Here is a 12821-nt window from a genome sequence, read left to right as displayed (position 1 = left end):
ACAGAGGTACTTTATTTTAGGATGACAACATACTGGCTTTTGTAGGTGTTATCCTTAAAGTTATTATGTATCCTGTTTGTGAAACAGAAAGATGATTTACAGTGTTTTTCACTAATCTGTGATCTCTTTAATATTTCTAAAGTGTCAGTTTTCATGGGCAATGTGATGTTGCCATTTTCAGTCACTGTCTATGCAGCCTTCCTATCAAGCAGAGATGTAGATGGATCCAAGGCATATTCCCATACAATGTATTTCATGTCTGCATATGATAATAAAAATAACACTCTAGCTATGTCTATCTGTTACCTACAGAGGGAGGCTAATAACTCTGTTGTTGATGTCTTTACTTGTAAAACTAAAGGCCATGTCATAGCTTTTTAACCTTGTTTCTTAGCATCCAGATCGTAAGATATCAAGCAGCTCATCATCATCTTCCTCTAAGTGGGGAAGCAGACACAGCAACAGCAGCAGCAGCAGCAGCTACCACCATGGAGAAAATACTGGCCACAGCTCAAAGAGGAAGTACACGAGCAGAAAAGACAGCAGCTACCACAGCCGAGGTTGCAGCCTGACACGCGAGGTACTGCTACTACCTGCTTGGTACAAACAAGCAGCTGGGCTTTGCTGTGTGCAGAGCAGGAACTTTAGATGTGGTAGCACTTGAACCAGCTGAGATGGAGCTCAAACGAGCACTTGAAAAGCTAACCTTTCTGAGTTAGGCTCAGAAAGTACTCTGAAGTCAACTTTGTAAATTCAAAGTTGAAGTCCATTGAGATATTTTCTCCCAATGAAAAATTATTTTTTTCCAAATTCCCTTGGTTTCAGGGTTTTGTTTGCTGGTTTCTTGGGTATATTTCCCTTAATTTCGAAAGGTGTTTGTGTATGTGAAATCCTGTATTTGGAAATTATACAACTTGAAGGAAATGGGGTTGTAAGTTAAAAAGGAAATAATTTTCTTATGAAAGCCCAAATGAAAAATGAAATGCATCAAAGTAAAAATGGGGCGGGAAAAAACAGGTTTTATTTAAAGATTTTTTTAAACTAAGTCCACCTAATTTAGATGTAGACCTGAGGTCATGAGTACATGAAGTGCATAACTAAAATCAGATTCTTCATTGTCATTACTGATTGGTAAATATTCCATTAAGCCCAGATCATCTTTATCTTATTGCACACTTAGTATTCTATGATTGTACTAAGAAAAAGTATATACACAGTAATAGAATAAATAGCTCTGCAAATGCAGGTAATGTCTGTGGGAACTCTGCTGCTGAGAAGGATTTCAAAACAATCAATTGGCTTGAAGGAGCTGCAGTATAGTAAAATGTGCTGTCAATGTGTATGCTGCTATGAAGATACCTAGTATGTATTTAGACAACTATTTAAGATAGATATTAAAATTAACAAATTCTTACTATGTGTATAGAGATAGTTTGGAAGAATCTTGGATCCCTCATCAAAACAACCATGTCTTTAAAAATTCCTGGTGATAATGAAAAAATCAAGATTCCAACCAAATTTATCCTTAAATATTGGGGTTATAGAAACACGTACTTCAAACTAAAGAGCTGAAGGATGAGAGCTGCTTCCTGCTATCAGCACACATAAACTGGACTGTAGGCTCTCCAGTGTATACACAGAAATATTTAAACACAGATGGTTGGGGGTTGTTTTTCAGTGCAACTTCCTGGGAGATGTAATTCCACCTGGCATTACGATTGTGGCACAGGCAGTAAGGAGTGACAACAGAAATCAAGGTTATCAAGCTACAGCATATGTTCGTTCTGATGCTGCCAAAGTTGATGTGCAACTAGTTGTGGTTCAGCTGGCTGAAACCAATTGGAAAGCATGTGCTGATGCTGTAATACTGCCTCTGAAAGCACAGGTAAGCACACAGGCAGCTTTGCTCAGAGTGACATCTAAAAGCCCAGAGATTTTTAAGTACAGAACACCTGATGATTAGGAAAACTAGACAGGAAAAGCATACATATTTTGAAATGTTTCACAAAGTTTATGAAATTTCAGAAAATGTTCCTATCTTTCCCTATGTTTTTGTATTAAAAATAAAAAAGAAAAAACTCATTCACTTCAAAATCTACAGAAAAAAAAAGGATACTGGCTTTCAGGATATATCAAGAAGTACTGGGGAAGGCTACTAGAAATTATAGTGCAGTCTTCTAAAAAGAAAAAATACATATTGATTCTGAAATTACCAAGTCTAAAGATATCTTGAAATTATGAGAAACCCGATTTTTTATGAGCTGCTTTAAGACAGGAATATATAGATGTAGTTCTGCACAACTGAGCAAACTTATTCTACTATGCCACAGATTTTTCCAGCTGTAGTAAAAAATTCTCCGTGAGCTTATTTATAGCAAAAGAAAGACTTGGAAACATTAAGGATAAGCGTAAAGTTTCAGAAAAGAATAAAAACTTGCATCTTGAAATGGCCAAGGGTGGTTCTGTGATTCTTTTGTGAAATTTGGGTGACTGTTTCCCTGTTTGTAAAGGCGAGACTGAGATGGGGCAAGGAGTGCCGGGACTACAGGATAGCAGCCACAGCTACCACAGGCAAACTGGCAAGGAAGCCAGCTGTGCAGCTGAAGGTGCAATGGCGAAGTCTTCCATCATGGATAAAAAAGACAAGCTCGGCGTATGTAATTTGTTCTTTCCTAAGTTATTATTTTGCTTTTCTTACTCTAGTTGGCTTTATAAAAACACTGAAAGAATTGGATGAATTTTTTCAACACAAACATGTTTGGGTTTTTTTTCTGGATGGAAAAAAGAATTCCACAAAAGTATTTTTTGAATGTGTTCTACTTTCTCCACATGAAAATCCCAAAATACCTCAAATATTTAAAAGCTTGACATGGTTAATGCTATTTTCCATATTAAATTATTTTATATTCCAGTTCAAAATGTCTATTTGCTTTGAAATGTTCTGTATTCAATCTCAAAAAATAACCAGTTAAAATGCTCAAAATCAAACCAATGTGTTTCCTCTGGGTAAAAATCAACCATTTAATTTGACCCAAAATATTATTTCTTTGACTTTTCAGTTTGTTCATTGTTACCCTCATTTTTCAGGACTGCAGGTAATCCTCATCATCCCACATCTGCATTTCCTCAAGTACCTGAGTTTGTCACATCTTGTTTATCTCTAGGTTCATGAAATACGTTCCTGGTGCAGCACTCGTGTTGGGCTTTTCAGAAGTACAGCAGAGAAATCCATCTCGTGAAGTTATAGTAAGGGCGGCTGCAACATCTCCACGCACAATTGATGCAGTAATTAAAGCTCCTGGGGTACATGTCAATTTTTATTTTCCTTTTCCCTATCTTGAATGGATTTTCCACTAATAATATTTTGACATTTAATGTAAATACAAAAAAAAAAACACAAGCTGTTATATGCCTGACTCCCTTACATGGGTTTGAAAATATACAAGAGTACTTCTGATTTTGTGTTGCTTTTGTGCAATGTATCAATAAGTTGAAAATCAGGCTCTGTAGTCAAATACCTTGTTTCCATGTTGAGAACAGCACTTACGCCCAAATCGTTCCAAGTATGACTGCACTGCACTCACACCCTTATTCATTTTACCCAGCATGACTAGCTCTGTGCAATGTGTGAGGGTCCCAGAACAGATAACAGAGGCCTTGAGAATGCTTTGCACTCCGTCGCAACCATATGCAGCATCTATTTGTGTTGGTATTCGAGTCCCACATCTGCAATAGCCATGCTTGATGAGGCAGGTCTGAGCAAGTTATAACAGCCACAAATACAACTCTGCCTTAACTAAACTGGAGCAGTTACACTCTCAGAGCAGCTTGCACAGGCTGGATCCACGGAATCCCACTGATTAATTGGTCCTTGTCCACCAAATCCCTCTGCACTGCTTTGAAAAATTTTCCCTATGGATCTCTGGCAAGTTAGTAACAGCTAGCTATTCACACATAGAGAAATTAGTGTGTCTTTAACCTTCCATGGTGGTTCCGTGTTACAGGATCTTTAATATATGATAATGAAGACACAGGCACAGTAGGCATTAATTTGATTGTTTTGGTAAATGTGACTTGTAGCTATAGTGAGGGATCTTACCCCAACACTCACCTGCTCATCATGCCAATTTTTAGCCTGTAATAGATGCTGTTCACTTTTCCGAACACATCCATCAACTTATTCAGTTACTTAGTTTGATAACTTTTTTTTAAGACATCACTTCAATATCACTTAAATTTCATCTGTGTCTATTACTTTCCAATGTCCTTAGCAATTTCTCTAAAAGTGTGACTAGAAGAGAAGACAATGGTTCCTCATAAAACACTTGAGTTTGGGTGTATCCTGGAGAGACTAGCACAACTGCAATTGTATAAGTGCATCTTTGAGATGTTTTTTTCAAGATAAGAGATTTATTTGTTTGCAGTCATATCTTGAGCAATATGGTTCAATTTATCTTAATGTATTTTTATTTCTGCTTTTTCAGGTAACACTTTACTATCAGGCACTCCGAATGCCATTCACTCTGCCCTTAGGCCCATCTCCAACTTACGAAACTCGAGATATCACTGCCTGGAACTTATTCCCTGAAATAGCTTCACAAATAGCACAAGAAGATCAATGTAAATATTATTTATATGCTTGTCTCATGAATGACAAATGTTTGTAGATCCACCCGCTGCCATGACTGGGCCTTGCCTTTCCTTGTAGTGGTCTTATAGGGAAGCATAGCATCTCTAGCCCTGCTTTCTCAACAGCTCATTCCTTCACTTAGAAGTAAGTTTGTTGGCAGGTGAATGAAGAGACTTCAAACTGATACAAATATTCAGAGTTCAGGAATCACTCCTGTCTGTGAGGACAAGGGATTCTCTTTTTGCCCCTTTTAAGAAGGTGCCACCTCTGCAATGAGGCATCAGGTGATGGTACAGGACAGATCATGTATTTTCTGCTCTCTTTATTTTTTTTCAAAAAGGAATTATATGAGTCTCTACCTTGTAGGTGCCTAGATCTTCTGTGGGAACTATGAACTAATTTTTATCATATTTAGTTACAATTTTTAGTTTGTCAAGAATTTGCTACGATTTAGTCCCTGCTACCTTGAATTTTGTGGTTTCATGATTTTAAGCATGCAATGAAAATCAGTACATCTGTATCTGATCATTATCCTGCAGTGCTATCCTGTCCTTACACACTGGCAGCACTGAAAGTTTCTACCAAGAAGATAATGAAGTCTCTTTCCTGTTTGCTGGGTATTTCAATTTCATAGAGGTGGCTTTCAATACTTTGCAGCAACACATACACCACTGTCACATCCGCAGTTTCTTTTCTGGTTTTGTTTTACAGCCACATGTGAAGTCAGAGAAGGAGATTTCAAAACATTCGACCATGTGAGCCATACATATACTTTCAATAAAAGCTGCAACCTGATAGTGGCCCAAGACTGTGCTGAGCGCCCAAAATTCATTATTACTATGAGAAATGTTGATCCTCAGTCTTTCTCAAGAGAGGTTCACATAAATACATCCTCGGCGTAAGTGTGGTTTATACTCAGGGCTCAGAAATTAGGTATGAAGTTTTAGGGAGTTAGTCTGGGGATGGGAAACCTGTAGCTCCTAGGTAAAACTGGTTTGCAATTAGATATTTGGAGAAAAACAGGATTTTCAGAAGGAATACTCATCTGAGACTTTTTGTTTAGTTGCTCTTGTCTTCTATTTCCCAGATGCCATTATCTGATAATATGCTTATTATATCCCCGTGCTGTCTTTTCTTTAAAGGCTGAATCTCAAAACCCAAAGTCCCACTGAACTTCCATTCAAAGATCAGATACTCAAGTTGGTTCTCTGCTAGGTTTGGTCACAAATATCTCTACTTTCCATATTTTAAATTAACCACTAGTTTTTTGTTTTGGTTTGTGGGTTTGCTTGGGTTTTTTTTAATTTATTTTTATTTCTCTGAAGGAACATTGCAATTTATCCTGCTGCAAATTCATCTCTCCTCGTGGCATGCAATGAAGAACCAGTTCTATCACGCAGTGGAGTTTCCGAGTATGAAAAATGTAAGCTGTGATATTCACTTTTCCAGGACTTAACTTACTCAGAAACTAAATATCTTAAAGATGTTTTTTACAAATTCCACAGAAATATCTCAATGTAAGAAAAATACAAGTGGGATTAAATAAAATAAAATCTAGGCTTGACTTTCTTAAGATTTGTACTGACTTACATTCCTGTTTCCCATAGTATATACACTTTTACCTCCCTCCACCACAATGGCAGGTAAATAAAGCCCTTTTTTATACATGTGGTATGTCCAGGTTGGTGGTTGGTTAGGAAAAAACATCACAGTTAGATGCTTTGTTTCAGATACTTAGCTGGAGCACCAGCAACGTCATTATCATTTCGAGATTTAATAGGCTGAATACAAAAGTCAGATCCAACTACAGGTAACAGTGGTAGAATATTTTTACACATAAAGAGATAATTTATCTTATTTTTGCTTTCTCTCAAAAAAAAAAATCTCACTGTAGCAGCAAAATTATCATTGTGAAGGAAATGCATTAGGATGTATTTTGTGCTCAGTTTCTCCATTAATCTGAAATTAAACAGATCACTTTATGATTCACTATCTTTTTACAGACAATGTTAAAATTTCTAAAAATGAGACAACAGTTACCGTGGAAGCTCCAATACATGGGCTGAAGAAAGTGACTTTTGATGGTGTGATCCTTAAGGTATTTGGCTTACTTTCAAGGTTACTACTTTCTTTCAGTTTAGTACCTTGGCAACGTAACAGACCAACACTTCAGTATTCACTACAAAGATGTGCTGTTTTATAGGTTACTGTTGCTTCATGGATGAGAGGAAAGACCTGTGGAATCTGTGGAAATAATGACAGAGAAAAACACAACGAACTCCTAATGCCAAATCATAAGCTGGCACATAGCTGTTCTACATTTGTTCATTCATGGGTATTGCTAGAAGAATCCTGCTCTGGTGGTGAGTAGAACTGAAAACACTTTATGTTTCCAGGGAAAACAATTCCACTTTTCCTCTGCCAATAGCTAGAAAACATTTTTTTTTTAAAAAGCAGCAGATATCTTTTTTAGTAAGAAAAGACAATAGCAATATATATCCATTTTAACTTCATTAACCACTCTGATTAAAACACTACCTGTGAATACAGAGAATACATAATACAGAAAAAATCTTTGTCTCATGAACAGTTCAATGTTAAATAATTGATTCTACTGTAATTTCTTACACTGAGTAGCTTTTTTCTTGGAGAGGCAAAATCAGGCCTAATCTTGCTCCTATTGAAAGAAGTGTGATTTTCACCACTGAATCAAAGCAGTTTTAGCTGTTGTCTGCAGACTTAATTTAATCAAACAAGTTTCAGACTATGAATGTAGTGTCAGATCTGAAGTTTATGTATATTTTCAGAGTGCACAACATTTCATTTTTGTTCTGCACCATCAGAGGGTGTGATCTCAGGGAAATATTTAGAAATACTCTTACTGTAATAGAGCTTACTCTCACATGTAACTGGACAACTAATGATGGCCTTCCATAACATCAGTACAGTTTTGTTCTGGAGGTCTGCATTTACTTTGGACCTGAGATAACCTCATTGAAGTTAATGGTTGTTTTCTCCTTGACTTCAGTGACAGCAGAATTGTACTTATCTGTGTGCCATGAAACGGAGTTATATCTGGGATCCTGTTAAGTTACATTATACTTTTCTAGTGAGATAATTGCAGCATTATAACAATCATCCAATACAAAAATTATCCTTGATGTTATTATATAAATGCTGCCTTTTTTTTTCTTTAATCCATTCACTACAGTTGACATTTTTCCTAATGCAATGAAGTAGCCATTGTGCTTGCAGTATCTATTCTTAATAGCGTTCAGACATGAGAGGTTATTTTCTGTGTATTATGTAGTTCTAAAAAACTGGGTATACATGATTCCATTTGGGTTATATTGTACAATTAGATATTAAAAATAGCTTCCCTTTCAGAGTCTGTCTTCTATCCCCCAGCCTATCACCCTATCTTGATAACCTCACTACTGTGAAAATGGTTTGTCAGACACCTGTGTTTTAATAAAAGCTGAAGAGAAAATATGGACCTTTATTACTGCAAGGATCGATTGGGATTTATTTCTACAATTTTAACTACCTTTCCTTTTTCTCTTAGGGTGCAAGCTGCAGCGCAGTTATGTGAAGCTGAATCGAAATCCTACTATTGATGGAGAGGAATCTATGTGCTACTCTGTTGACCCAGTACTGAAATGTATGAAAGACTGTACTCCAATCAAACAAACTTCAGTTAAGGTTGGCTTCCACTGCTTCCCAAAAGGTAGGATATTTTTCTCTGTGTGTGTGTCATGTACTGTAGGAGCTCTGTCAGCACATTCAAAAGAACAAAACACAGCACAGCCACGCACAGACCTGTATTGCTTCGGCTCCTCTCTGAGCTGTTGTTTTTAATCCCATTAGTATTTGCTATAACCACTGACAGTACTGGCCAGCTAAAAGCTAGTTTAGATGATGGCAGGTAGCATCATCTGAGAAACACATTTTAGGTGGTAAAAGGGCCAGCTGTGATCAACACATTTTTTTTCACATTTTCAGGATCTCCATAAAGTTAAGATAAGCAACACTGAGTCCTTTTATGCACATTACAGCTTGCAATTGTGTGTAGACCAGGGAAAGCAAGGCAATAGAAAGTCGGTGAAGTAGTGTGACATGACTGCTGTGATTAGGCTGCCATGCTATGCCACTGTGCAATACATCAGCAAAAAACACATTGCTGAAATGTTCTCTAGATTGTTCCAAAAGCAGTCTGGTTTTGAACATATTTTATGCACACACACTCATGTCCCAGATTTTTAAAAATACTGGTCCTTTTTCCCCTTTCATTTATACCAGTTTGCTATGGATGTGATGCATTGTCTAACTCAGGTTCACACTGAAGTTATATAAGCAGGAGAGGGGAATCTAGTCTGGAACAGGTATTTCCTTCCTCAATCTTTTAGTGAATTACACAGTACATCTATACCTTAGAGGGAAGCCTGCCATTAGGGAGTATCTAATGAAGTGAACTGTTCTCTGTGTTAACCATTGTTGGCCAAATCCATTGTTGGCTGGGATAATCCAGTGTGGAATTTCTGAAGTCATTGAATCCCTCTGTTGAGTAATAGTGGAGAGGAACAGAGTATTTTGTGTCTCATTTTAAACAACATATGTGTAGAACTTCTCACTTTTCTCACATTATTAATATCTGCAATGTGCTGAATCAGCCCATAAAGTAATGAATATCTTTCTATAATAATCAACCATCTACAACAATCTATTCAACAAGTAGCAGAGACTGCTAATAGTTTTATGACAGCTCCTTTAGATGTGAATTTATGCATCCTTTTATGAAAAGAAAAGCCCACCCTCAATAAAAAAAACCAGCAAACCTTCCGAAGTCTTGCCATATCCATGTTCCACAGATTTCTTTTGTGTGTCCATGTCTGTATCTGAAATGTTGTTACCCCAGGCCACTCACTGCCTCAGAATATTAGGCTATAATAAATCTGTCTCATTCTCTCACAGAAATGTTTGAGAAAAGAGGAAAATCAGGGGAAAAAAAAAAAGATATATTAGTTGTCACAGCCAGTGTTGTTTTAACAGCAACTGCAGCCTTCACTGCTTCATTTACTGAACCAGAGACTGGGAGCTCTGCTGGCAGCACTTCTAATCAAGAGCCTTTTTTTTTTTTTTATTTAACCTGAGCAGAAGAAAGAGGAGTAGAGGGAAAAGGAGAAGGAGGAAGGGAAAAGATGCCATTTGTGTTTTTTTAGCAAGGTCATTGCTTTTCCTCAGGCTAAAGATCAATAGGGATACACCAGCCCTTAAAAACTTTTTCTTTCTTTCTTTGATAACTTGGAGAAGCAGTAGAAACAAAATCTTTATATTTCTCAAGCTGAGAACATGTATTTTCATACACTGTACAAAGATCTTTTCTTGGCAATTTGTATGAGAACTCAGACCTGTTAGTCTGCTGTTTTGAAGGACCCCATCACTGTCACCAGTGGAGAAAGGATAAAATGAAGTACAAGGATGCAGAATTTCCTGTTGTCTTTAAATCAGTATCACTTCAAAAGTGTACTCTTAGGATCTTGACTGAGGCAGACATCAATCCAAATTTAAGTCCGCATATTAGTTTACATTTCAAACATGCAACAAGCCCTACCCATAGGGGCATGGTTACTCGGCTTGTTTGCCCAGGGAACTATTTCCTACATGGATATGAATGTGATCAGACCCACAGTGTGGCCAAGAATAAGAAACATAAAAAGAATTAATGTACATAAAAAAAAAACACCAGAAATCAGGCATTCTATAGTATTTCTCATTTCACAGCTTGAAAATATTATATATTTGTTAAAAGTATCTCCAGCACCTTTCTGGAAAACATTTGTTATCCATTTTTTCTATGCAAAACCTGTGCTTCAGTTTGGGCAGTAATTTAGCCAAGGAGAGTATTAGCGTTTCAGGACATAAGTGACTAAACCCATGCAGCAGTCTCCAGATTTTCCCGTGATGAGAAATGGCATGTTATAAATGTACTGTCCAACTAAGGGATAAAACAAATGGAGGGAAAATTATGAAAGCTTTACCAATTCTTATTATACAAACTTAATCTAAATGGATGTCCTAATATTCTTCCAGATGCAATGATAAACCTCCAACTAGCTAAGAATATTTATTGGGAGGATGAATATCATTATTCCATTTAGATTATTTCAGTATTAAGGGATATGGCTTATTCAAGCTGCTGTTGATAAAGCAGTGTGGTAAGGTTAATACTGCAACTGACAATGCTCTGCCAGATTTCACAATATATGGGAAACTTTAATTAGAAGTTTATGAACCTCTGAAAATTCTCCAAAGGGCTTATCCTTCAGAATGAACTTTGACAGTCAGCTGAAATACGCAGTGTTATGCAGTACAAACATAAAAAGAGATTGCTGATGTATATTGCTATGTGGTGGTCTTACATCGGCAGCGGCTACCTCCAGCACTTTTACAGCCTCCTGCTTGTTGCCTTTGTGCTTCATGAAATGTTATTCATTTTGGTTTTAGGGAAGTATTATAGTAATTATATCATGGATGAAAATCCTGCTCCAAGTCAGTGAGTCAGTTAGATGTCAGTCATGGGGGCAGGATTTCATTCTTTACTTGATGAGGGAGTTGGCAGCCATCAAAACACATTTCCTTGAAATGTGTTAATTTGCTTGATGTTAGTTAACAATGGCTTCACTCTTCTGACAGATACCGCTGTAAGCCTGCTGGAATGGCAGAGAAGCAGCGATAAGAAATTTGCATCTGAGGATGTTGTGGAGTCTGTGGATGCTGACATTGATTGTACCTGTACTGGCTCCTGTAGTTAAGCTAAATGCTTCAGTGTTGTGCTATAGACATACTATACAAATAATTGAATAGCTGGGCAGATAAGAAGGGAACATAATAGCTGTAGTAAAATATTAAGAAAGGTGCTTACAGAAAATAAGCCTACTGCATTCCATCCAAAGTCAAATGCATTATGTACAGTCTGCACTGCTTAATAAATATGTTGTTCATTAAATAAGTATTCATGTGGTTCGTCTCTTTATTTTTCCCTATCAACAAAACAATCAGACCAACTATAATATTATCCAGAAATTCTGCTTCCTTTTATCTGCAATATAATTACAGCAGTCCTCTCTTAAAATTACGTTCACTAGGTGATGAAAGGAAAACATTATTACGGCTACTGCTAACATTCCATTGTACAAAGAATTTCATATTTAGCATACTAAAGACACAGTAAGCATTTGTTTTCTTTTATGTTTTCTGGTAAAGAGCAAAGTCTGTTCTTGGAACCGTTCTGCAAAAAAATACATTTTACTCCCAGCAAGACCATTAGCCTTAGTACATTCTACAAAGGAATGATTGGACTGCTAGACTCCCACTGTAGCTTTCCAGAGAGCTATAGTGTGTGACACATTCCCCATTTTCATTTAAATTTCAATGGATGTGCTGTTGCTTCATGAGCTAAAAGTATGAATAGGAACTTTTTTTGTTGTTTACCATCTCTATTGTATACCTATGAAAATGATGCCTTTAAAAAATCAGAGAACAATAATACATCAGGTAGCATTCTGAATTCTCTAAAAAAAGTGATACTAAGAAAAATATGTAAGATCAATAGCATCATAAAGCTAAAATAAAGTACAAGCAGGACAGTTAGACTCTGTTTAACCATCAAAGTGTTGATCTGCTAGCTTTCACTAGGCCTATGCAGAAAGGCGATTCTCCACCCAAAGGGGCCAGGAATAGGTGGCACCTTCTAACCCCAAACAATGGCACAATATCTCTTTACCTTGTACACGAAACAGCTGTGCAGTGAGCCATGATACATTTCTACAACAGCTAATAGCAGCAAGCATGCTCTTCCAAGAGAAGCCTTAGCACGGGCAAGGCACTGCTGAACCCAAATGCTGTCAGGAAACTGCCATTAAATACAATACTTTTCTTTATAACTAAAACAGAGCTATTAGAAAGACGATTGAAGACTAAATAACTGAACAATTACAGAACTAAATTTCTCAGTGCTTTTTTTATTTCCCAGAGCAGAGATATGAGTAATGTATCATATTTCTTTCACTTTTTCTCAAATTGCAGCTTAACACAAACTTTCAGAAAAGACCCAGTTTTTCTCAATGTATTGCATTTACTTACTTACTTACTTACTTACTTCATTATTTCTGGAAGAAAGTAAGCCATTAGG

The 12821-nt window shown here is 36.8% G+C and overlaps 1 protein-coding gene across 1 annotated transcript in view; it reads left to right on the top strand.

The window, feature by feature from the left end:
- LOC101871797 (vitellogenin-1-like) overlaps positions 1-11442 on the top strand; it is a 42092-nt gene extending 30650 nt beyond the window's left edge. The window contains exons 25-35 of the mRNA XM_034063864.1: positions 395-580; positions 1679-1885; positions 2511-2653; positions 3165-3303; positions 4485-4620; positions 5342-5528; positions 5956-6053; positions 6634-6728; positions 6834-6993; positions 8196-8357; positions 11324-11442. Of these exons, the coding sequence (XP_033919755.1) occupies positions 395-580; positions 1679-1885; positions 2511-2653; positions 3165-3303; positions 4485-4620; positions 5342-5528; positions 5956-6053; positions 6634-6728; positions 6834-6993; positions 8196-8357; positions 11324-11442 (1632 nt within the window). The remainder of the gene's footprint in view (positions 1-394; positions 581-1678; positions 1886-2510; positions 2654-3164; positions 3304-4484; positions 4621-5341; positions 5529-5955; positions 6054-6633; positions 6729-6833; positions 6994-8195; positions 8358-11323) is intronic.
- The last annotated feature ends 1379 nt before the right edge of the window (positions 11443-12821 follow it).

The sequence above is a fragment of the Melopsittacus undulatus genome, chromosome 6 (genome assembly GCF_012275295.1).
Source record: "Melopsittacus undulatus isolate bMelUnd1 chromosome 6, bMelUnd1.mat.Z, whole genome shotgun sequence".
NCBI lineage: Eukaryota > Metazoa > Chordata > Aves > Psittaciformes > Psittaculidae > Melopsittacus > Melopsittacus undulatus.
Note: the sequence above shows the minus strand (reverse complement) of the source record. Positions and strands in the feature narration are given on the sequence as shown.